Here is a 27,426-nt window from a genome sequence, read left to right as displayed (position 1 = left end):
AATCAAATGACATTATTCCAGTAAGTGTGATGTGTGTGTGATTGTGTGAATGTGTTGGTTGCCACTCCTCGTGGCAGTCCAAATTATTTAAGGTTATCATCCAATACCTAGTTTTACCTTTTAAAATTGGGCAAACAGAAAACCAGTGAATTCTCCAGGGTCCTTGGGCATCCAATGCTCACTGATATTCACTTCTGCTGTCAGTGGGTTCAGTCTTTTGGCTAATTGGTGTATAAGAAATTCCTCTTCTTTCATTTCCAAAGAGCTACAAAAAGCAATGTTTGTGATTTTAATCCAGTACATTTTTTACAATTCATGGAATGTTGGAAAAAACTCCTGTTTGTACACAGCACTGGCTCTGTAAATGACTTTTTCTCACTGCTTCGCTGGCTGAACTACAGCCAAGGAAGAGCATCTGGAGGTGTTTAGACGGTGGAGAGACCTCCAAAGGTTGAAAAGCATGAAAATGGTTGAGAATTTTGCTTTGTTCCTGCTTCATAGAGGAGTAACTTTGAAAAACTTATTTTTGCTGTTAGAGGAGGAACTGACTCTAAATTCAAGAGACTGCTAGTTTTCTATGAAAGTAAATACAGACAAAAAGTAAAAAAAATAGCTAAAAATAAATAAATTCAATAAACAAATCAAAATACAAATAATTTTCTATAGTAATTCAAAGTGCAAATGCAAATACAAACAGCCATAAATTACAGTTGGTCTACTGTTCCATCTTAAAAGTTGGAGCTTCTGAATGAACACAAACGAGAAGTTTTGCTGTGAGAACAGTGTTTTCTTGCAAATATTAATGCAATATCAATCAATCAGAGAATGTTTGAAAGTATATGAAACAGAAGTCTGTACACTAAGTATAATTAGTGTTGTCAAATTAATATCTTAACACATTAACACAGGAGGGAATTTAATGCTTTAATTCGTAATGCTTTCATTTTTAACACTAATGAATAATTTTATCAATTTTAGCCAAAACTTCCTCCCATATTTTGCTTTTTACAGAGTCTAGTGACCTAATGGCAGCTTCATATAGCGATGTAAACACTACTGTTGACTTTAGAAGGTAGACTAGATTTTATTTATGAATAAATTAATGTATTGTATTTTATTTTATTTTTTTTAAATCAAATGATAAAATATGACATCCAAAATTAAATTTTCCTACTGTTTGTTCTCTCTATCAGTCCTGTTACAGCTGTTTCCTTAACATCAGTGATATAAGCTGTAGTAAACATTAAATCATTAATGACTCATTTTTTATGTGTCATTGTTTATAATGCTTTATTGTGAAGCAAAAGTTTATTCTGAAAAAGGGTATGAAAATGGAGTTGCCCAAAAAAAAATATATACGTTTGCATAATATTGAGGTCCCCCCCTCCAATTAAACCGCACATACAAAATAACCAAATATTTCATATTCTCCACTCTCTTCCTCCTCTCAACTCTCGTTCTCACCCACAGCAGCCCAGAGCTGGAGGTGAAATCATTAACACCTCCACTCCCATTTCTCACCCTACCTTTCCCTCCCTTTCTTCTCTTTTGCACTCTCTCACATTTCCATCTCTATTTTTCCTGTCTGTCTTGCTCTTCTTTCACTTTCTCTGCCCACTGCTCTTCTTTTTCTGTTTCCTCTCTCCCCACCCTCATTTCTTTCTTCACACACATTTTTCCCCTCTCCGGATGTCTTGGCCCCACCCCAGGGGCCCCAGAGTCAGCCAATCATGGCAAAGACATAATCTCGCACTCCCTCTTCCTTCAGACTATAAACAGTATAGTAGGGGAAAGGCTGGTCTCACACCCACACTCAACGTCATAATCAACTCCAGGGCGCTCCAGCTATGAGTAAATGTAGGGCTAAACGCACTCGATCGTATCCTACAAACAACATAATTCAACGAGAACAATAAATACAGCGTCTCCTCCATGTGGCACACAAGCAAAGGCAAGAAAACCCACAAGTCCCAAGTCAGCAAACACAATTAAATCCTCCACTACTTTCCCCAAATATAAACACTAAGCTCATGTCTGTACACACACATAGTTTACAGAAACAAGTGTAAAAATCCTGTTGAAATGCACATTCTAAATCTCAACCCATACTATTTTTTTTAGTTTTTTAATTAGTACAGATATTTAGTTATGATCTGAATTCTGAAGAGAAAATATTATATCCCTTGTCCATATGTTTACACAGTTATGGGTTGGTGACATGCTTTGATCAAACTACCAAAAGGACCAAACACAGAAGCAGTGTTCTCCCCTGTCTAAACAGTCCTGTTCAGAACAGTCGGTTTTAGTGATTCCTTTAAATGAGAATGAGCCACAGCTCAGTTCAGCACGAGAGCCCAGGAGAGAGGAGAAGGTGCTCAGGTTTTTTAGCACTTTTTCCCCATATTTAATTTGTACTCTTATTTCTCTGCATTTGCGTGTCCATTTCATGTCAAACATATAAGACAGAGCTGTTTTACTTTTCATGTACATATCTGCCAAATATTAAAGCAAATAATCTGTGCGTGTGTGTGTCACCATTAGACATTACTATGTAGTTATTTACATAATAGTGCAAATTACATTTTGCAATCCAAATATATAGTAAGCTTTAAAACTCAAGTGTTAAAATATTAACTTTTGCCACTGATTGAAAAAGTCAAAGAATGAGTGCAGCTGACTGAGGGACAAAGGGAACAAACTAAATGAAATAATGCAACAGAGGACCAAGTACATCCAGGCAGCATTACCTTATCTGTGGCATCAGCACAGGCCGGCTCTGAATGATAGTGATACACTCCTCCCATCGCTCCTAGAGACAGAAAGAGACAGAGACAGAAAGGGAGAGATGTTACTAATAAATACCACACATATCTCTGACCTGCACATTAAGGTTGGGAATAAAAAGGACACAATACATTGTGTTACAATTTAAATATACCACAGTTAGACAATCACACTGCAGGGCTGGACCTGAGAGATGTTCCAGGAGTACCAATATTGCAGTTCTTCAGGTATTGCTCCTCAAATTACTACTACTACTACTACTACTATTACTCGTAACCTAGCAACAATGCCAGTTCTAACAAGCTGTGGGGTGGGGGATCTGTTTGCCCTTTGTACCAATGTGGAATTGTATCTATTCACGGTTCAGCGTATTTCCACAAACAAATAGTTTCGAGAACCCGAAAGATTAGTACTTCAGCACGAAATGTGACAGTGTGAGGGCGTGTCGAGCTAAAGAAGCTCAAGAATGAGCTCAGAGAATAAAGGGTTATGGGGCAGCAGACCTATTCTCCGCTTTTTGACATGAAACCCAAAAAATCTGCAAGGAAATAAAACAGGAAAATGTTGCGTTCGTGTGTTTTCTCAGACTGTTGTCAAGTCAAGTTGGGTTTTTTTTTTTTTTCCCCACCCTGCGCTGTTCTCATTCACAAGCACAGAAGTATGTCTCTTTACATGTGTATCATATATAAGTGAACCCTGAACCCAATGTAAACAGTGGATTAACACTAGAAGCAATGCGTGAATGAATGGAACTATTATATCCTCTGGAAGGCTGATATTTTTTCCTATATTTTTATATCTTTTCCTAACTTTAGCTCAGTTTTCTCTGAACGTTTCTTTTACATTCAAACGTGTTTTTAAGGAGTTTGACCACTTTGCTGCAGGAAAAACAAGATAAAAAATAAAAAAACAAACAAATAAAATAAAATGAGATGGAAATCACCAAAGCATCTGCCCATTTTAACCGCAGTGGAAGAGAGATGATGTTATCCTGACAGTAAATCCCTCTGGTGAGGCTGGACAAACAGATGTTTCAATATGAAGCAAATCTATCTTTGTTTACTCTGGTAATTAATAATATTCAGCAGCTTGCTGCAGCTGTTATTGTGCTTTCATCATCACCATCATCCTCCTCTATGTCCACTGCCTGTGATCACACTGTTTTGATGACGAGAGAGAGGGAGAGCCTGAGAGAAAGAGGGTAAATACAATAATCCCAGATTACAGGAGCCTCCTTGTGACATTACAGCCACCAAAGCTTCTTGTTTTGCTCTTGATCCCCCCTTTTTATTTTTTTCTTGGGGGGTGGGGGGGGTTGTCCTGTGTTGTTTTTCCCAGTTGTTTGTTTGTCTCTTTCATGTGCTTGGGCTAGGGTTTCATCAGATGAAAAGAGGAGGGTTACCCTTCGTTCCAAGGACAGGGGTACATGTGCGTCAGTGAGAGAGAGAGAGAGAGAGATCTACAAAATGAAAAAAGGGATACAAGAAATGCTTAAGTTGCCATACTACTCCTTTAATTTTCCCTCCGTTCCTGATGACTCGACAGAAGGAGACTAAATTTAAGACTGAGGCAGAGAGAAGCAAGGGAGGGGTAGAATGACAAGATATTGAAAGAGGGAGGGGAAATATAAGGAGAGGCCCAGAAAAGGGAAAGAGGACAAAAATAAGAAGAGAAAGTCTAAAGAGTTAAATAGAAAACAGCAAGAGACAGATCCAGGAGAGACAAAAAAAAAAAAACTGAACATGAGAACTTGGGTAAGACAGAACGAGAGCGAGAGAGAGAGAGAATCAATTTGAGACAAGGCTGTGTACGTGTGTGGCCGGCTGTTAGTAATTAGATGATCCTCTGTAGTTCTCGGCCAGATAGACAAATGTGAATTTGATGTGTAATATTTCATCTGTGCAGAGTGTTGTGAACCCTGCAGCCTTCGGTTCACACGCAGCTCTGATGGAGAGAGATACAGGGCGAGTGTGACATGGCCAAAACACACTCATTTTGTCCCAGCTCACACACATTCAGACACAGGGCCCAAAGCTTTCACGACTGTATATAGTTTCCAAACGTCTAAGCTTAATATTTACATATGTAAACAGTTAATATACAGTGAATGATGACTGGAAACCTCTGTGGTCCTGTGGGGTCTTGACCATTGAAGAATGTGAAGAAACGATGATAAGAACGTATGCAGAGACACAGGTGGAATACAGTTCATTACAGTGCGCTGTTGTGAGCTCACTGCACTCAATTTTTTAAATGATTTTAAAAATATTAACATTGACATAGCAAAGAAGTTTATTTTTGACAGTGATGTCATGTTTCTGGTTTGTAATTTGCAAGTTTTCTGTGGTTTTTATATTGTTCATGTTGATACCAGAAACATATCCTATCGAAATTAAGAAACTAAGAAATATATCAATTTGTGAATTTTGTGATATCAATTTTGGCCTTATTGTCCAAGCCCTACATTATCTTAAAACTTAATGTCTATGTAAGCCTTCTAAGTGAGCTGGTTTAAAATAGTTAAAATACTGCAAATAGGGATCAGAATCAGCCAAGAGAGGAGCCGGCAATTAATTCTATTAATATCAATGGGATAGCAAAAATGGATATGGTATTAGGAAAATCTCAAACGAAGGGACACACAAATATGAAAGTCAACTAAATCCAAATGCGAAACACGCACAGAGTCCACATCTTTAAAAATATCTCTGTAAACACACATCTCACCCAAACACACACACACAAGGGTTATGTAATGCTAATGGACAGGAGAGGACACGAAGGGAGAAAAGAGGAAGAGGGAAGAAAAGGGTGAGAGAGAGATAGTGAGATAGAAAGATAGATATTCATTATTTATTTCCCCCTTTTCCAACTTCATTCCAAAACTCAAACTGCTGAAGCATGTTGTCACTACATACGCTTATTGTCAGTATTATTTCTCCAATCCAACTGACCCATACTTCTGCACGAAACATCTCATTGATGTGCAAGCTACTATAATTATACAAACATTAACTAATGAAATATTTAGAGTTATTAATATTGATAACATGCAGATATATATCATTTTTATCAGTATTTGCAGTTGTTGTTGTTACTACTCTTGTTGTAATGCATTATCAACACTGAACTTGACACAGCCTAAAATATTGATCAGTCATAAAATATTAAAGAGTAATTATTTACCAGAGGTGGGAGGCAATTATTGAATGTTACTCAAGTATTTGCACTTAAGTAAAATACTGAAAGGGTTTATAATTTCCTGGATGTTTTAATATTTAAATACGTTACCTCTACTGTATTATTCAAGTAAGTAAAGCAATCTTTTTTTTATTCATGGCATTATTTAAGCTTTTCATATGTAGGCACCAATCCCTTTTTTGTTTTTTATTTTATCATGCATTGCAGCTAGCATGGCTAGCATGACACTGGTCGATGGGTGTGTGTGTGTGTGGCTTCACTCAGACAGAGTGAAGCCAACTGTGTTCTTGATAGGGCAAGTAGGAGACCCTTTCAAAAGAATTGATTCATATCAATATCTAGAAAGTACAAACTGCACCAGAAAAACAAATATGACTTCACCACTCATACTTGCTATTATGGCAGTTGTGCAGGTCCTGTATCGTTTGTGAAGTTGTTTACAAGCTCTCTGTAACATGTCTGAATTTTTTTGATATCCATGGTTTACAGCTAACATCAAGGTGAAGAATAGCTGCCATATTGGGGACCTACTCATTGCTCAAACACTGATATTTAAATTGTTTTATTGCTTCTGTCAACACCTGTAGTCCCCGACTCATTATCCATATCACGGTTGTAAACAGAGCTCTGCTCGTCTGTGCTAGTCAGTAGAGGTGCTTGGGTAGCGTTTCAGAAAGTGCCATACTCCCTACATAATGCACATCACATAATAATGCATCCAGACAATAGTCAGTCACTAATATGATAGGGAAATGTGAACATTATAGCTGACTTAAAATGCACTACATGAGTACAGAAACTGTTATGACCCACACTGTGACATACGGAGGGTATAGAGACAAAACTTAACTACGACTGGGACTTAACTACGGCTCTGCTGCAACATGGGAACTTCTCTCAATGATCACTCACATTTTCAGGCAAAGAGACCTAATTTGCCTAAATTATTCCTCTGGTATGTCTTAAAGTTTAACAGCCAGTCACGGCTGACCACTCAGATTCTGTCAGATGAGCAAGAAATGCATTAGAGTCTGATGTTCTAACAGTTTCCCATTAGATTCTATGATGAAAACGCTAATATGGCTAACAGCAAATAGCAGTCTTTTTTCTTATGCAATACAGTGGGGTCACCTCACACACAAAGAGGCAATGGACTTCTGGGTGTTGAGACTCTTATCTGTACAAAAAGAGGAGCTGTGTAGGAGATAAATGCATTCATCTTTCCCATTGTGTACATTAGTGCTCTGTCCCCAATTTGGCACCCATGCCAAAAGAATATATAAATAAATAAATCACATAACTACAACCGATGGACATGCAGACTGTCCATGTTCCACAAGTGTAGTGTAGCGGTAAACAAGTTTGTGTAGGCACATTATGTTATACCAATAGAACAACAACTGCCTACCATTGTATCCTGAGTAGAAATGTCAGTCCCTCTGGAAATGTCCATCTGCCAAATGCTGTAAATATAAATGACTAACAATACTCATGAAAAGAAAATTGTAATGTGACTACTTGTCACCACAGCGATAACACAGACATACTATCCATCCCTATTCTGAAGTTTTACTGACAATTAAGGTGGTTAAACATGTTAAAGATGAATCAGTGTTTGAAAGCCTGAATTTCTCGTGAGGAGCAGACACTCAGAATATAAATGGATCTGGTTTTCCTGCCGCTGTGGGACTGGACAAAATCAGAGAAGCTTGGACATCAACTGTCCTCTCTCAGCTCAGCTGTGAACAACCAGGGGGCTTTACTGAGATAAAGTGAGACAATTCTACAAAAACGAGCTCTGCCATATTTCCCCATAGACAATACACAGAGGGAGGGAGGAAGAGAGGGGGAGAGAGAGAGAGAGAGAGATTAAAGAGAAAGATAGAGAAGGAAGAACAAAAGTGATAGAAAAGAGAAGTAGTAAGGACAGGAGAGAAAAAGAGGGAAGTATGGAGAGAGAGAGAGAGAGAGACAGAACCCTACAGGAGAAAAAGGAGTGGGAGAAGAGCGAGAGAAAGGGAAACAGAAGGGGGGTAGACGAAAGGTGGGGAAGAAGAGAGGCTTCCTCTGTTGACGGTTATTGATTTTTCTCTGAGCTTCAGAGTGCATCAGCTATTTCTATCCATTTCCTCCCTCTCTCCACCCTCACCCCCACCCATATTCTTCGTCCTGACTCTCTTCTTCCCCCATTCTAGGTCTCTAACAACCCCCCACCCACTCTCTGTTCGTTACTGCCTTTCTCTTTTGTCTCGGTCTCTCTCTCCTAATGCCAGTCATCAACCAGGTTCAGAGTCTAGACTACAACTTTCAGTAGTAGCACTGAGTTACACTTTCAAAACTGAAATCTGAAATGCAGTTTACTTCCTCTGGCAGAAGTGGAACCTGCTATAGATGTACTAAATGTAGTGGTCTATCCATTTTTTGTGAATTATGAAAATGCACATTTTATTGAAAAAAGAAAAGAAAAGACCCAAAATTGTCAAATGATTAGGCTCAGAAAAAGTTTAGTGATGGGCTGATCCTCATTTTTTCAGTTCTGATCCGATTCTGGTACACAACTGCTTATACCAATACAGGCCACGAAACACCAGCTCATTTTACTATAATTTTCCTATTATTGTTACTGGGTATATCATGAGGATGAAATAGACTTATTTCTAAGAATATCAAAAAACTACGCTGCACAAATGCAAAGGTTTTTGAACAAGTATTTAAAAATATCTTAGTCCACAGCAAAAGTGCTTTCAAAAAGACCCGCATCTACACGAGAATGTAAATGACTCAAAACAATGTTTTCTTCCTCTGTCTCACTCTTACTGTCACTCTCCATTTGTGTCATAATAGTATCCTCCCTCAACCTTCAGTAGAACACTTAGGCTCTTCAGTCAGTCAGTTAGTCTGTCTCTCTCACATATGTTTTTTAAAAACTATTTCAGCAGTTTTCAAAAATCCCACCCTCTGTTAAGCGTTTTTAAAAACCAAAATGTTTCCAGTGACCCTAAAATCGTTTTTCGTTACAGAATGAAGATGTGGAATGGAATATGGATCAGTGACATCTCATTACGTTATGTTGTTACGGCTGGTTCATAGTCCAGTGCTAGCTGCGAACTGAAATATGGATCTTTAAGTGGATTGGCCTAAACTCGAGTGAATTACATCAATATATGATGGGATCAGGCCCCTCTAGAAAAGTTTAAATGCCTCCAAATCTGAAAACGAATTTTTTTGAATGAATGATGAAAGTTTTGGCTGGTTTGAGACTACTGCACAGGCAGCACATGACAGCTGGACCCCTAGACTCTGCCACTTCTCATTCTCTTCTCTCATATTCATGTAGTTTTCATACATTCACCACTGAGCATGTATTATTATTTTAATTTAATGCATGTGTAGATTATTGTACACAGTACAAATCCTCAACAGAAATGTTAAATTAAGCTTTTGGATATTAACAGCTGCAGAAGCTATTCTGATCAAAGCAAAAAGCCTACTCAGATTTCCACATCTCCCTCATTTCTTTGCTGCCCCTGATCATGGGAGCCTGCATCATCTGATGTTTTTGGCAAAAAAAGTGGATAGGAACAAAGTTCACATTTTTTTTCCTGCTGATATTTCTTTAAACACCAACTAAATAAATTCTCAAAAAAGTTAGCAGGTTTGTTCAATCAATTCTTTTAATAATTGTGCTCAAAGACTGCCTACACTCAGTCAAACAAACAGACAAAAAAGGACCCCAAGAGTGGTTTGCATAACTAACAGGAAAGAGAGAGACAGAAAGATATTGAAAATGTGGGGGGGGGGGGGGGGTGAGGAAGAACAGCAAGAGAGCTAGAGAGAAGGCTCCAAATGAGCTTTAGCTTCTAAAGCACAAAAGTAACTAAAGGAGAGAGAGAGAGAAAGAAAAAAGAAAGAGGTCGAGAAAATGAAAGAAAAAGAGAAAGAAAGAATGAAAGAATTAGAAACAGATACCTTGGGGGGAAAAAAATTAATAAATAAAAAATTTGAAATAAAAATATCCACCCACGGCCAAACCAAAAGCCCCAAGTTCCACCTGTGAGTCTTATCACAAACGTTCACACTGGATCTTCTTCCTCTGTGAGGGGAGGGGCGGGACACAAAGCAAAACTCTTGCTTGAATTTTTGCTTAAAAGTAGCATGCTTGTACACAAAATGTTTTAAACACAAGTTTATGAGAGCATAACATTTTGGGAAATGTGTGTTATGAGGTCAATAAAATCAGTTAAGCGCTTTAATATGTCAAGTAAGTGCTGCAGTGATGTGAGGAACAGCTGACTGTTTGCTTCTACTATATCTTCACATGTACGTTTCGCAAAACACCTGAGAAATGAGGGTTCACACATTGCACCGCAATATGTATATAAACAATTTATAAAAAAGTATTGTCCAAAATTGTTCACAACCCTCCAGATTTCAGTTCACTATAATAGTGCACTATGTAGGGAGTAACGTAGGAAGCCATTTCCAACACATACGCTTTACATGGCATTAAAATTATCTAAAGGGAATATATTATATCTCTTTTTAAACAAGTTAGAATAGGTCTATGGGCTATACAAATTATGTTCATGAAGTTCTTTGCACAAAACCACTCAGAGATATCACCTGCTCTATGCTTGCCAGTTTTAGTCTCTTTCAGAATGAGCCGTTTAAGGGTTCTGTCACTTTAATTCAAATGCTGTTGCTGGCCACACCCCACTCATCCCATGCATTTGTCTGATTCGGTAAAAGCTGCAGTCGTAAAGGTGGAGTAGGAGAAAAAGCAGCAAACGTAGCCGTTTATTTTCCAGCTTGCAGATTCTGTCACTATATATGATGTAGTAGTTTTATCCAAGCGCCTGTAACCGCTTCACTATTTATAGTGTTTAACGAAAACTTCAAATATGCCAGTGTTAGTGTAATTGTGTGAATACAGCAGCAGCATTTAGGGTTGAACTGAAATTATGAAGAACTCAACTTAGAATTTGGAAATAATCATGTTAATTTTTACAGTGGTATGAAATAGTAAGCCACTTGTAGACTGTACTAGTGTGTTTGGGGATGTTTAAACATGTATTAGACAGTATAAAAGCATCAGTATATGTTCACTTTTCAGCTTCAAAGTTTGGTTCATGACACTGTGGCACTGTGAGACTTAAGGTCGTGGAGAGCAACTGCGCAATGCACGCCACCTCTAAATATTTTCCCGTGGCCATGTAGCAGTAGAGACCAAAGTGGAAATACAAAAGCACTCAAAAAGTGAGTTTTGCATAACATGTGTCCTTTAACACATAATGGACGTATACTCTTCACAAATGTAAAAATGAAAGGCAATAAGTTTAGCCTTAGTGAACTACCCTAACATAATTAAACCTGGCTATATTATTTTATAAATGCATCAGAGTGTATAGTTTTCTGCAATGTTCTGAGAGCTCTGAAATTCTCTGCAAAGTTTGGTGTCCTTTAGTACAGTTTTGCTGTTCAATCCTGCTTCTGCTCCATTTACTTATTAACAATCCAAATAATATTGAAACATTCACCCAAGTCTGGCAGCAAGTGTTTGCTTGGTCAAACCAGAGAAGTTTCTACATATGGTCAGTCAGCCTGAAGGTCTTTTAAGGCCGTGTTGTTTGCCGGTCATTGTGCAGTGGTCCGCTTGTCCGTTTACCTCTGGTTACAGAAGTGGCCAGCGGAGGCCCCTAAAACGGAACTGCTTTAGAAGTTGCCTGGAGACGGACAAAAGCAGCCAAAACAAATAGCCTCTTTTGTTATGAAAATGGAGGAGTGTGGGAGCGCATGTGTGTGCTGGACTGAGAGAAAGTGAGAACGAGTGAGAGGGACAGAGTGTAGGAGGGGACAGTGCTGAGCAGGGATCGGTCTTATCAATCCAAATGAATGTCTTTTCAAATAAGGAGTCATTATAACAATACATATTCGTTCAAGAAGAGAACAAATAAAAGCTATTTACTGGCAATAAACAGAATTAAGCAGCAGACGAGTAATACACCAGAATAAGAGAGCTTTAGATGAGGTTTCATATTGTGGCCAAAAGATTCTGAACACCTATTTATCAAACATTTCTTCTGAAATCAAGGATTAGACTTAATAATGATGCTGTGAAGATTGATTTCGTTCAGCTAAAAGGACATCTGTGAGGTTCTTGATCACAAATGTTGTATGAACTTATTCCACTGATGGATCTCCACTCCAGAGAATGCAGTTCCACTTTTCCCACAGCTCAGTACTGGGGGGGGTTGGGTTTACACCTTCAGACCTCTCTCTGGATTTGATTAGATTTTTTATATCTTGTTATATAAGCTCCTAAAAAGCTGTATTAATATATGATTAAAAAGTGTGTGGCCATGCTGTCCTTTAAAACAAGCCCAACCATTACAAATTTTAGAAACCAATTTTATAAAACGGGTTTCTCTCCGTTTGCATGCTGGAAACAGATCTAAAGTGATTATGAAACTCCAGCCTTTGTAAATGTTTTTTTTTAATAATAATAAAACAAGGAAGAGTGGTGGTTCGATGTGCTAGGCTTTCTCTCTACTCATGGCAGAGAAATGGTACCTGGAGTAGCTTAGACAGCAGAATGAGCCCAAAGTGTTCAAACGCATGAAAAGACGAGTTTATTATTCCTCCTCTATAGGAGGGTAAAATTGATTTATTTTTGCTGTTTTGGATTACTTAAGGTAGAACTGATTCTAAACTCAGGAGCATGAAACTGGATTAATATAAATACAGACAGTGAATAAAAGCTTACAGAGACTAAACCTTAAACTTTTAACTATAAAACTATTAAACTTTAGCCACGTACAAAAAGTCATTTATTTCTCCCCTCAAACGTAAAGTTTCACCTTAAAGGCATTCAGGTTCTGAACCAAAAAAAAAACCACTGGATACTCTCAGTATCCAGGTGTCTTCCCCCAGCACCTAGACTCTCAATATATTAATTCACAAAACTTTTTACAGATTTGTGCATTAATTTATAGAAGGTATCTGTAAAATATTGTATATTGTTTAATTTTTCACGTTTGCTCTAATGTTATATCCAAACAGTCATTGTGTGTCTGTGTGGAAACGATAGCATAACTAAATGGTTGCTAGTATTAGCCTCTGGCCATGCCTCACAGCTCAAAGCAGGGCTTGGGGCTTTGGTACCTGCCATAGCACTGAATTATTCTAGTTTTATTAATAGTCTGCTGACAGAGTTGAAAGAAAAGCCATTCAAATTCTCTCTGTCACGTATTTGTCAATTCATTAATTACTATTAATAAAAAACTACAAGTTTATCATTAAATTCTTTTATAAATACGCCTGATAAAACCCTTTCCATTCTGTCATTGGGTGCTCTTTTGCATACGCATGTGTCTTCATTTCCTTTTGTATCTCATTGTTTGGGAAAAACTGTCTAAAAATGTTAATGTGCAATTATTCATCATTGTACAATGTACAACAAAGTATGTCTTCCCCATTTAACCCATCTGTGAAACACAAATTCCCAGTGCCCAGGGAACAGTTGTGGGCTCAAGGGCACCTCAGCCATGGATTGAGGGATGAGGCGAGTGCTGTTCCTTCACTCCCACCGCCCTCAATTTGCCTGATAGTTGTGGGAATCAAATGAACAACCTTTCAGTCCTAAACCCTGTTCTATAACCATTAGGCAACATTTTGTTGTTTTCCCCTAAATTTAGTTTGTTTTCACGCAGTGATAACTCAATGTGCAACAAAATCCATCACTACAAAACATGTGAGAATGTTTTTGCTTATTGGTCATACCAGTATGGGGCAGGAGCAAAGAAAGTTCATACAGGAAAACACTCGTGTGTTGTAGAGTCATGCATGTTTCTGTGCAATTTAACATGGAGCAACGGCAGCAATTGCACTTGTTTACAGCACTGACAATTATCTGGGCAAAATACCACTCCACAATGTAAAGCACACCTGGCTACGGGAGCCGTTATCTCAAACTTGGACTTTTCCAGATATCTGGATTAGATTGAGGACAGATCACATTCAAACTGATACAGAGTTTGTTTGGGACCAGACCGAAACCACCTGCCCTCAGGGTCTCAGTCCGGTTGTTTTGGTTCGCATCCGAGTGCGTTCACACTTGCACAAACAAACCGCAACAAGGGTGAACACTTACCAGAGTCCGATTTAAGTGCTGCATTTTAAGAAACAAAACTCAGTATTATTTAATCATTGGTTGATCCCTACTACCAGACACTTAAATAATTGATTTGTTGAGAGTAGACTCCTATGCATTAACAAGGTTCACCCTGAATGTAAAATCAAGAGGAACAAAATATTTTTATAAAAAAATAATTATATTTTAGTTAGAATTATTAAAAAAAAAAAAACTATTAAAATTAAGTTCAGAAAATACATTTTCAGAGTGTAGACCTGCCATTTGTGTGGGTGTGTGAATAGCTTAAGCCCCACCCTCTCCCTTACCACTTTACTCAGAAACTACACATAGATTTGACAGTGGTTTCCACTAAAGAGAGAAATATTGCTTCAACAACATCGCAAAGAAATGAGACCATTACATAGGTGCACCAATACTGATAGGGCCAATAATACGGGAAACATCTACCACACAGCTGATGCCTGCAGTCTGCTCTTTCTGCTGTGGTGAGAATGGTCCTCGCATCCAAATATTATCTCATCTGTGGTGGTTACGTGTTGGCTCCTTTCCAGTGATGGACAGAGAAAGAGGGGCTGATCGTTTACGCAGCAACAGATGGGCTACAGTCTGCGATTGTAAACCTACAAATGGACATCTGAATAACATGGTAGGTGATTCAAATAAAATGGCTAATGGAAGTAGGTCCAGAACAGGTGGAACTTTTAAACTGTCAACAATATGTAAATAAATACATAAATCCCTCTTATATCCAGGACTGAAGCTGGAATAGCATAGTCGGAAACAGCTGTTATTTATATTGGAGATCAGTTCTAATTTTCTCTGGCTTGGGCAGGGAACATCATGCTATACCAATAGAAGTCCTTTGCCCTCACATCAATGTCAAAAAAAGAGTGCCCAAAACACCTGGTGGAAAATATAACCCTGCAAGATTTAGCATTGTTTGTGTAAATAACCCTTTCACAAATGCAAATGAAAAAAACTCACAAACACCCGTAGAGGAACGGCATGCACACTGATCATATTAACCTAACTCTTTTTCAAATGTGGGTTGGGTTTTGACAGGTTAGGGGTGGGGTCAGGGCCCCCATTTCTCTAAGTGAACACTATTGGCTGATGATTCCTGGGTCTGTGACGGCCCGCCTCAGACTGTATATAGTCTGTGTACAATGAAAAGCCTTCTCAATGAAATTGTGGCCATTCCAGGTTTTGTTTGAAAGGGAAAATGGGAAACAGGATATGACCTGTTATCCACTTTCTAGTTTGAAAATGGGAAAGTAAATCTTATGAAAAAAGAAACAGGAAAAACTTCTCTGCTGTTTTTCTGATGCTGTGCTTTCTGTGACTTTTCAACTGCATGGAACCTACAGGACTCTACTCTACTTGGCTCGGCTCTTTTACTTTTCCGCTGGCCAAATCTGGTACCTGGTCCCTGGTTTTCAGTCCCAGCTTGCTTGGGGTTCCAACTGTGCAGAGTATGCACTAAAGGGTGACGTGTAAATCCTGCAGAGCACTGATTGGCCAGACATGTCTCACCACAAAACGGAGAGCTCATCCAGCGTACTCCGCCACTTGTAAAATCTCTAAGTTACAGCAGCTTTCACATTTATTTTTTAATCAACGGCAGCTCATAACTTTACCTCAAGGTGTTTTGAAGAGGTTCATATGTTCCTTGGGCCAACAAAATTTCCAGTGAAAGCAGAACATGCGACAAGTAAAACTGATCTGTGAGAACTGGGAGGCAGGGTCGTGTCTAGTCCAAAAAACAAAACATGCGAATACATGATCAACACATAGGTAGTATCACTAGGACAGCTTTTTTACATCTTCGCAATATTGCTAAGATTAGAAATGCCTTATCCCTCCAGGACGCAGAAACATTAGTACATGCCTTTATTACTTCAAGGCTTGACTACTGTAACGCACTACTGTCAGGATGCACCAGCAGCAATTTAAGAAAACTTCAACTAGTTCAAAATGCTGCAGCTAGGGTCCTCACTAAAACTAGAAAATTTGAACATATCAGCCCAGTTTTATCATCACTTCATTGGCTGCCTGTTAAATTCCGCATTGACTACAAAATTTTGTTATTAACATATAAAGCTCTACATGGGCTTGCTCCTGAATATCTTCAAGATACAATTTCCTATTATGAGCCCCCACGTTCACTCAGATCACAGAATACTGGATTTTTAAATGTTCCCAGAATTCAGAAGGCCTCAGCTGGGGGAAGAGCCTTTTCTTATAAAGCCCCCCAACTCTGGAATGATCTTCCAGAAAATGTTCGGGACTCAGACACAGTCGCAATCTTCAAATGTAGGCTAAAAACTCATTTGTTTAGTTTATCATTTGGTAGCTAATGCTCCCCCATAGATAAAGGCGGCAGATCCGGGGGGTCCATGGACACAGGGAATTATAGTATACTGAGACGCTGGTGCTGTCGTCCCGCCGCTTCTCGCGATCACTCAGGTTTGTTGACGGTGGAGCGGAGGGATGCCAGTGTTTCAGGATGCTCCCGTGTCTGTGTGTCCTCCTGGTTCTCTCCTTTTAGTTAATGCTGTCATAGTCAGATCTGCCGGAGTCATTAGCCACACTCTGGAAATTTTCATATTTTCTACTTTACAAACACAAAACAGTTCAAAACTAATTCCATCCCTTTACATCTTTCCGAGTAAACGACTGCCCACCTGTCTGTCTGGACACTGATGGATGACTGTCGAGATCCTCCTCCACGCTTCAGACCAGCTGCCCACGCTCCAGCAACCACCAAGTGCCTTGAAGCTGTCCCTACACTGAAGTTCTCATGGACTACTAACTATCATCACCAGTAGATTGACCAGAGGAGGATGGGTCACCCCTTGTGAGCCTTGGTTCCTCCCAAGGTTTCTTCCTCAGCTGGGGGAGTTTTTCCTTGCCACTGTCGCCCCTGGCTTGTTCACTTGAGGGTTTTACATTTGTCTTTACATTTCATGTCAAATCTTGTCTTACTGGAATTCTGTGAAGCTGCTTTGTGACAACATCAGTTATGAAAAGCGCTATATAAATAAATTTGATTTGATGATGAGTAAACAGTGCCTAACTTTACCGCCACCATTGTGGTTTTCAAAGACAGGGTTTTTCGACGTCGCCGGCTCCATTTTGGCGATAAAGGAAATGCAACAAGCTTTAAGCGTGCCAAGCCGTGTCCATGTGGTGAAGAAGTGACAAAATTGTGTTCATTTTGCTCGTAGTTCACATATTTACTATGCATAAACAGATAGGGTGAGGAGAGAGTAATGGTTAATCATCATTGTAAGATCATAGCAGCATTGTGGCAATGATAATCATTGCAAGAAGACCTTAGACAATTGAGAGTAAGGGGATTCCAAGAGTTCACACACTCCAAAACACTGGCCAAGTGTTGATCCATACTACAAGGCATTAAAAAAAATGTATTTGTTGTGTTGACTCCTGTTCACTAACTAGGTTCACTCTGTCTGCCTACTCTCACTGTAAACAGAAACTTTAAAAATCGAAAGGGTTAAAACAGTCAAGGGGACAGAGGGAGTAGGTGCAATTACTGTCCTCTGGGGTTTCAAATCTGCACTTCCAAAAGGAATATTACCACATTACATTTTTTGTTTGACAATCATATGATGCCATACCTAGGGCAAGACTCCTAATGCAGCACTACACTACACCTGTGACATCATTAAATAGTGGAAGCCACTTAATGTTTTCATTAAAAAATAATAATAATAAAAAAATGTAATTAATAATTCAATGCTAGTAGTATGTATATTCACATTTCACATGATACTATGATGTTTTGTGAAGATGACCTTGCATCAGCCACAACAGTCTGACTCGAAGTCTGTACAGCCTGTAAATTTCACACTGCTCTGTTCTCCACTTGAACTGCATTTTCAAGGCAGACCTGGAACAGAATGGAGTGTAAATATACAGCCTGGATGAGGGCTTCCTCTCAATATAAAAATGCTGTTTCTGGGTCATCTTTCCAGTTTTACTTCATGTGATTGGAACACATCAGGGAACCTGATCCGATTTCAACACTGAAACAGATAATGGACCAGGCCCTGAGATGTAGAGCAACGTGTTGCAAAAAATTTAATTAACTTAACATATTTTTACGAATACTGTAGAGAGTAATTTCCTTCCAAACAGCCAGGAACAACACAACATTTATTCATCTTTAATTCCAAGATTTCTGCTACAATCTGCAGTAACAACACTCCATAAATCTTCACTAAACCAGATGGACGCACGAAACGTTAACACGATATCATAACAACATTTTTTTTTTTTTTACAGCTTCTACATATGGGCTGGAGCAAAAACATAGTAAATAAAAGGGGCCCGTTGAAGTGGTGCAAGACAGGTTAAATTCAGAGTGGGGGAAAAACAGCTTGTGTTGCTATCGGCAAGAACACAAAAACAAATAAGCCACTGAAAGCAAAAGAGTGAAGGAAACCATTTGTGGAGAGCGTGCAGAAGGCCCTCAGAAATCAAGCTTCTCTTCTCGAGGGCTCTTAGGCTTCTATGTTGAGTGGAACCTGCATCAAAGAGATGTACAACTGTTGTGGAAAGTAAGGCAGAGTGCATGGAGGAACAGCGGTCCGGTTTGTAACGTCAGTGAGCCGTTTTAATTGGGCTTGGGTCATGATCATTAATTAAAATAATACACTGGGCTAGAGGCCTTTATGAGGAGCAATAGCCCTTCATTCATTGACATTCAATCAATAAGAGCAAGCCTTTCTCTCCACTTGAATGAGAGAGAGAGAGAGAAATTAGCAGGGGTGTAGGGATCTGCTCTAAAGTCTGGCCCGGTCTTCAGAGAGAAATGACACAAAACAGAGAATAGCAGCCGGTCAGAAGTACTTACAGGTGCCAGGTGGGCCACACACACACACACACACACACACACACACACACACACACACACACACACACACACACACACACACACACACACACACACACACACACACACACACACACACACACACACACACACACACACACACACACACACACACACACACACACACACACACACACACACACACACACACACACACACACACACACACACACACACACACACACACACACACACACACACACACACACACACACACACACACACACACACACACACACACACACACACACACACACACACACACACACACACACACACACACACACACACCTTATTTGTCTCTTGTTAGATAATGATCCACACAAGCAAAAAGTTCCATGCAAAATCAGAGACCACCATTTTAGTAAAAGTTTTATCAGTTACAGCTAGTTATAATAAATTTAAGGAGATAATTTTTAAGCTGTAATTAGCTGTAAAATTAAACAATTAAAATATAATTACATCAATACACACCAAACATCTATCTTTTCAATTAGCTCTGTGGTATTAAACCCAATGTGTTGCGCTGACAACACAAGTAATCACGTTGATGTGCAAGGGGGAAAGGGGGACCATTACTGCTGTGGTGAGCTAAACCATGAAACCAGAAAGACTGGATTCTAAATGAAACAGTGTAATATTGTCATTATTGTACGCTAACAATAGATTTTGTTCATGAAATGACATTAACATGAACAAATGTAAAATAAATATTAGAAAATTCAGATGATTCCTCACCATTTGCTAACTCTGCAGTCAGTCTCCCCTTTGTTTCACTCTCTTATTCTGTCTCCATCTCCCCCCAATCTCTCCCTCTCTATGCCACATGCTCATTCCATCTTTTTCTATCTTGCTCTTTCCCTCTGTCTGTCGCTATCTCACTCCTCCTTCCCTCACCTTCCCTTTCCCGAGGGCTATCATACTCACTCCTTGCCTCTTTCTCTCTAAAACTGTCAAGCTCTCACTCCTTTTTCCACCACCCTCACCTTCCCTGCTTCTCTAGGCTTGCCACTCACTCCTGTAACCTCCATCACTCTCTCACACTCACTCCATCGTTGTGTCTGTCACATGTTCTCTTCTCTTCCTCTCTAGATCTCACTCCACTGTCCCTCATCATCTCTTTTACTCTATATCTTTCTCTCCCTCACTTCCACACAATTTCTGTCATTCTCATTCCCACTGCTTTATTTTCTCTGTTCTCTGAGAGAAAAAAAATATATATATGAGTGAACACCTAAAGCAGAACAACTCTCTAGAGAACAGACACTTTTGTGAGTGTGGCACGGCCACATATCAAAATGTTTGGTACGAGTGGCAAAAAGCAATTGAATCGGTCTCCAGGCGCCAAGAAGATAATGAAACAGGAGTGAAAAGAATGTACAGTGAAGGAAAAGGAACAATACTGAACATATGAGAGAGAGAGAGAGAGAGAGAGAGAGAGATTTGTTCTGCGTTGAGAGCAGATGGTGTTGAACTCCAGGGATTTCACTATGTGGAGCTTCCCTCATTATCAAAGCAGTCTCTCTGATGCTAGTCAATAAGTCAATATCTCTCACTCACCCCAGCTTTCTTTCTCACTGTGGACCCCTCAGTCAATAGCACATATGTTCACGACATACGTTCCCCCATAGGTAAAGGAGCACTGGTCATCAGTATAGGCAATATCACTGTAGAAGGAACAATGCTAAATCTATCTGGTTGAAAACTCCCAACATTCAAGTAAAAGTCTCTGCCAAGTATGCTAGGCTTTCCCTCAAGCTCTCTGCTCAAGGGTGAAAAAGCATTTTGGAGTATTTTAGACAACGGATAAACCCCAAAGGCTGAAGTCATGAAAAGAGATGAGGATGTTGCTCTATTTCTGCTGTAGATGGAACTGACCAACAGTGCTTTCCCACCACATGGGTCCAGCTCTACTCAACATGTATCAGCTTGCTTAAAGCTTGTCGTTTTTCCACTAGCACAGTGCCCCCTCCCCCCAATGAAATGAAGCCGGCGACATTGGCCCATCTCTAATGGGAAACCTGGGCTTTGAAATCTTTGTGTGACTGCGCATGCACTTAAACCTATTCGAAACAACTTGAGGTTAAAAGTCACAAAGGTGGTGCTCAATGTAAACAAACCAAAAAATAATGTTTCCCCACAATCATAGGTGTTGCATTTAAGGTGACAAATGTCACTTTTACACTGCTTGGTAACTACACAGCTCAGCTCTACAAGCTGTTTTGCTCCCTGGTACAGGTTGCTTTTCCATTACAATGGTTCCTCCCCCCAAAATGTAGCTGGTGACATCGCAAAACGCTGTCTCAAAACAGGAACAGCAGGATTTGGAAAGCACAAAAAGGGCACAGTGTGTGTCTGTGTTAACCAGAGCTTCAAGAAGGTGGTCTAATGTGAGGTATGTAACTGACAAAATTAATTGCAATGAGCCTGAATACAAGTGGAGTGGAACTTTGCCTTTATTGATAGGCTACATTTATCAATCTATAAATAAAATGTTGAAAAGAGAGGTGAAGGGGAAAAGGGAAAAAAATAAACTTAAAAAAGGAATATCCGAATCTCAAAATTAAAAACATAATATGGATCCAACGAATAATATCCAAGTAGCTTTTTGTTCCAGGGCCAGCCCTAACTTAGGAACAAAAAGGGCAAAGTCAAAGAAAAATAAGGGGTAAAAAGGAAGTGTTCTTGCTTAAGATATAGAAAAACATAGGCCCCATTATAAGCATGCAAGTCCTGCTTGACAACTATAACTGTCCTGAGGCGCCAGATAAATATACTTAAAAGCTTTGAGAGACAGGAGAAAGTCTAGCTCCACTCTTCTTTCAAGTTCCACCTAGGTTCACATACTCATTCTGCTAACATGAGAGTAATTACTCAGCACTGTGTGTTGGAAAGGATGTAATGCTAACTAGAAGTCTTTATTGAGAACAAGACAAAATACAAGTGACAATGCAAGCTACTGCCTCTTTAAAATGTGTTTAAGATACTGAAACATGGATTGAGTTTTGAGAAGAATCTGAACTGAGAGCAGAAACCAGATGGGGTGTTTGCTAGGGGTGGGCGATATGGCCCTAAAATAACATCACAATATTTCATGGTGTTTTGGTGATAACAATATTCTTGGAAATACTGAAAAACAGACTAATTTCAAGAATGTCATTAATATTTATTAAATATACTTAATTAAAAACTAAATATAATAGTATTAAATTTTTTTTACTACAAATGTAAATTTCAAACATTCAACGGTGACAAAAAAAAATCTGTAAAGATTTGCTTGTTTTATAAATAGTAACTTAAGATTTATATGCTACATTTTTATACAAAAATCAATCTACCACACAACCAAAGTGCAGAAAATTTAGTGTGCGCATATAATCAGCAAACGTAAACAATTTTACAAAAAGTAACCTTAATTTTTACAGTAAATAAAACAAATACAGAATAGTTAAAGTTATCTGCTGGGGTTAGAGCTCACCGGCGGTTGAACAATTCTAACTGTATTTCTGATTTTCCCCGTCCACAATCAGGTGCTTCTGCTTAAGGTGGTGAAACATTAGTTGCATTTCCCCATTCTGTTGTTATAAGTTTCTTTTATTTCTTACATAATACCATGATTTACTGTGCATCTGAAATTTTACAACCAAACCACCTCCACGACTGAGGTCACACTCCTGTTTTTGGAGCAAATTCCTCCACCTCAGAGACACTTTCCACCGTACTTCACTGTGCCTAAACGACTCATGTAAAGAACGTATGTCATGTTATGGGTAACTTAATGAATTTGTTACATAAACATGTTAGAATATCACAATATTTAATTTTTTATCATTATAACATTTGACGATATTATTGCAAACAACAGCCCTAGTGTCTGCATATACCTCAGGTGCTTATGGAGACTCAGGTGCTCTAGTCCACTGACAGCAGCTTTGTGTGCGCAGCATTACACACAGTCACTAAGACAGGTAAATCCAGTCAGGGGCCTTTCTTGGTGTGTTTCTGTGTGTTGCTCACTTACAAAAAAAAAAACAGTTATAAATGGACTAACAAACCTGAGCCATCATAAGCACCTGAGGTAAACACACCCAACCCATCCTCTGATTACCTGTCTGAGTTCAGACTCTTCACTCTGTGATGATACTGAAAGGGGAAGTGGTGTGTGTGAGTGTGTGTGTGCATGCACGTCTGTGTGTGGTGACTCGACACTGCTGTTGAAAGCTGCAGCACAGCTGGTAAAACTCACACTCACCACATCAGACCCTCATTGGCTTTTACATTGTTCCAGGCTGAAATAACCTTTATCCTCCCTCTAACCGAAAATCAAAAGTACTACATCTCACAGAAACACAAATTAGTGGTACTGGGGCTACATGACCTATCATGATATTTTCAGACATTGGATTCATACACAATAATAATCACAACTATTTGTATTTGGTTTTATTTTTGCAGATTCTTACTCAGTATCGGCCCCCATTTCCCGCCACATGCAGCGCACAGTGGAAAATGTGTGAGTGATGAAGCCAGCATAAAGTCCAGGACAAATGTGGGTGTTCACGTTCACACATACAGCTCCTCCAGGTTATTTTGCACATGTGAAAGGGGCTTAAGATATGCAAAGCCCCAAGCAGTTTCAAACGACAACTCATTCAATATTATTGGAGTTCAACACATTTGAAAAAGAACACTAACTGCTTATTTTTATTTTTTATTGTTTTGAGTCCATCTTTGTCATAATACAGGTCCTGGTCATAAAATTAAAACCTTAAAAAGTTAAACTTGTATATTATACTCATTCATTACACGCATATTTCAAGCATTTATTTCTTTTAATTTGATGATTATAACTGACAAGTATTGAAAACCCCAAATTCAGTATTTTAGAAAATTAGAACATTACTTAAGACCAATACAAAAAAAGGAATTTTATAAATGCTGGCCAAGTGAAAAGAATGAGCATATAAAACAATCAATACTTAGTTGGGCCTCCTTTTGTCTGAATTACTGCAGCAATGAGGCGTGGCATGGAGTCGATCCGTCTGTGGCACTGCTCAGGTGTTATGAGAGCCCAGGTTGCTCTGATAATGGCCTTCAGCTCTTTTGCATTGTTGGGTCTGATGTATTGCACCTTTCTCTTCACAATACCCTATAGATTTTCTCTGGGGTTAACGCCAGGCGAGTTTGCTGGCCAATTAAGAACAGGGAGACCATGGTCCTTAAACCAGGTACTGGTAGCTTTGGCACTGTGTGCAGGTGCCAAGTCCTGTTAGAAAATGAAAACTGCATCTCCATAAAGTTGGTCAGCAGCAAGAAGCATGAAATGCTCAAACTTCCTGGTAGACGGCTGCTTTGACCTTGGACCTCAGAAAACACAGTGGACCAACACCAGCAGATGACATGGCACCCCAAACCATCACTGACTGTGGAAAATTTACACTGGACATCAAGCAACATGGATTCTGTGCCTCTCCTCTCTTCCTCCAGATGCTGGGGCCTTGATTTCCAAAGGAAATGCAAAATTTACTTTCATCAGGGAACATAACTTTGGACCACTCAGCAGGCGAGAGACACTTCTGACACTGTCTCTTGTTCAGGCGTGGCTTTACACAAGGAATGCGACAGCTGAAACCCATGTCTTGCATACGTCTGTGTGTAGAGGTTCTTGAAGCACTGACTCCAGCTGCAGTCCAGTCTTTGTGAATCTCCCCCACATTTTTGAATGGGTTTTGTTTTACAATCCTCTCCAGGGTGGGGTTATCCCTATTTCATTGTACACCATTTTCTACCACATCGTATCTTTCCCTACGACTCTCTATTAATGTTCTTGGACAAAGAGCTCTGTGAACAGCCAGCCTCTTTAGCAATGACCATTTGTGTCTTGCCCTGCTTGTGTAAGGTGTCAATGGTTGTCTTTTGTCAACTGTCAGGTCAGCAGTCTTCCCCATGATTGTGTAGCCTACAGAAATAGACTGAGAGACCATTTAAAGGCCTTTGCATCTGTTTTGAGTTATTAGCTGATTAGTGTGGGGCACCAGGTGTCTTCAATATTGAACGTTTTCACAGTATTCTAATTTTCTGAGATACTTTCATTAGTTGTCAGTTATAACCATCAAATTAAAAGAAATAAACACTTGAAATATATCAGTCAGTGTTTAAGGAATGAGTGTAATATACAAAATACGTTTAGAATGGAATTACTAAAATTAATAAACTTTCATGATATTCTAATATTATGATTAGCACCTGTACATACACTAATTTAGGGATGTTGAATGCAAACATGAGTGTAATAAAGTAAATCGCCATTTAAAATTCATGACTCTACATAACCAACCAAAATAGACCAATAAATGCTCATTATGAGCCTGCTAACGCAGTCAACACAAGCAAAAGCAGCTAATCATTGAATTATTTCAGGACATGACAAGCTCTAATAATTTATTCTAGCAAGAACAGCTTTATGAGTACAACTGATAACATTAGAACAAGCACTCAAACGTACCCCACACTACTGACCATCGCTATCAAGTCTCCCAAAATAGTTGTGATTTTTCATCATGAAACTAAAGCAGCCGGTATACACACGTGCTTCCAGGCCTAAAGCGAGACAGACAGATATGGTGATGGGGAATAACTGAATCCTGCAATCAGGTCAATTATTAACTTAGACCCTAACTCACACTGAGCAATTGTCTCCAACTGGAGGGGAAAACCGCCAGGCTATATTTGGCCGTGCAAGAAATAAAATCAGTGTCTGAGACAGAGCACAGTGCTTTTGGACCAAGACTGCCAGGTCATGCAGCTCTCAGTAAATGTGTTTGTGTATGTGCCTGGCCTAGTGCAGTGATCTAGTGTAATCACTAACCAAACGGCTAAACCCAAGACATGTTTAGTTTTGCACTAAATTATCATTTAACTTTTGTTTTTAATGAGTTTGAGACAGGAAAATTAGCTTAAACCTGGTAAAAGCTAGTTGAAAGCTTTGCTCTAGCATAATGAAATGTTCACTCTACATTCAGATCTACAATAGTCCAGCGTTATACTGGCTAGGGATGCACGATAACATCAGAATAAAAACAAATAAACAATAGACAAACAGCAATAGCTTTTTGGTTTTAGTGTATTTGAAGCTGAGCTAAAATGGTTTACATTTATTTTCAACACAAATCCTGGCAGAACCAACCCATTCATTTTTATATTTTAAATAAATGGACACACATAGACAGATGGGTACATAACAAATACCATATATCATTTCCCAGGGATAACTTCAGCTATATTCCAAGTATTGATTCAATACCACGATTCAAGATCTTGGTTTTGGAGGTAGGAAATGAGACACAAATCACCTTTAACAAAAAGAAGACAAAAACGGAAGCAACTTAAGTGTGTCTCATTAACAGTCCTTCAAAAAAAATTCAAAGCAGGGGAAAAAAATATTGAAGTTTATTATCTAAAAAATAAGGCTTTAACTAAAAACCAAAGCAGTTGTGTCACGCAATACCAGTACACAAGATCACCCGGCCAAAAAAAATCCCTTGATTTTAGCAATGCCTGAGCTCTCTGTGACCAAATCCACTCTCTAAAATTAACAAAATAGGTGGGAGCTTTTCCCTAGACCTCCTTTCTGGCATTGAAATCCATAAGCTTTCCTCAAATACCTTCAGCGGACAGCCCCGAGTTAAACCATCCTGCCCCAGCCTGCTGCTGGACAAATTGAACAGATCATCTGCATTCAGAGTGTGCACCACTGCACAATGCAACATAAAGCTATTTAATGGAAAGTAAATGGAAAGATAGCCGTCTGATTAAACTGGTCTACAGCTATAAGGAGCTTCAAGTGCTATAGACTCTGGTCTCAACTCCGCATCTAAAAATTACACATTGGCAGTAGATTTACACATAAAATTGTACTAAATAATACTGGTAAAGAAATTCCAGCTGTCAGTCTTAAACTTAGAAGGCACTTGGATGATGTTGGTTATGGATAATTAAAAAAATGGTTATTATTCTGTTAGAGACACTGTGAGACGTGTTTAACAAAACCACAAAGTTGTTGCCAAGTTTCTCCAAATTAGAGCATTTAAATTTTGTTTGCATTTTAGCTGTTTAATTATGAGGTGAAACTCCCACTTTAATAGGGACATTTCATACATGGGAATAGCAGTGGGCAATATGGCCCTAAAATAATAATGATATTTTAGTGTATTTTCTTGATAACGATATCCTCAGCTATATGATGAAACAATGAAAAATACTTTTATTAATTTCAAAAACACATTACTGCAAAAAAAAAGGTATATTATATGTAATATATATTAAAAGTATTAAATGGTTTTATTTATTAAAAAGTTTTAATTTTACTACA

At 38.9% G+C, this 27,426-nt stretch overlaps 1 protein-coding gene across 1 annotated transcript in view; it reads right to left on the bottom strand.

Moving 5' to 3' along the window:
- The window catches only part of rnf38 (ring finger protein 38), a 50,811-nt gene that overhangs the window by 18,825 nt on the left and 4,560 nt on the right, over nt 1-27,426 (bottom strand). The window contains exon 3 of the mRNA XM_066660829.1: nt 2,748-2,809. Within this exon, the coding sequence (XP_066516926.1) occupies nt 2,748-2,809 (62 nt within the window). The remainder of the gene's footprint in view (nt 1-2,747; nt 2,810-27,426) is intronic.

Source organism: Hoplias malabaricus, chromosome 2, assembly GCF_029633855.1.
Source record: "Hoplias malabaricus isolate fHopMal1 chromosome 2, fHopMal1.hap1, whole genome shotgun sequence".
NCBI lineage: Eukaryota > Metazoa > Chordata > Actinopteri > Characiformes > Erythrinidae > Hoplias > Hoplias malabaricus.
The sequence above is the reverse complement of the archived record's forward strand: the minus strand, read 5'-3'. Positions and strand labels throughout refer to the sequence as shown.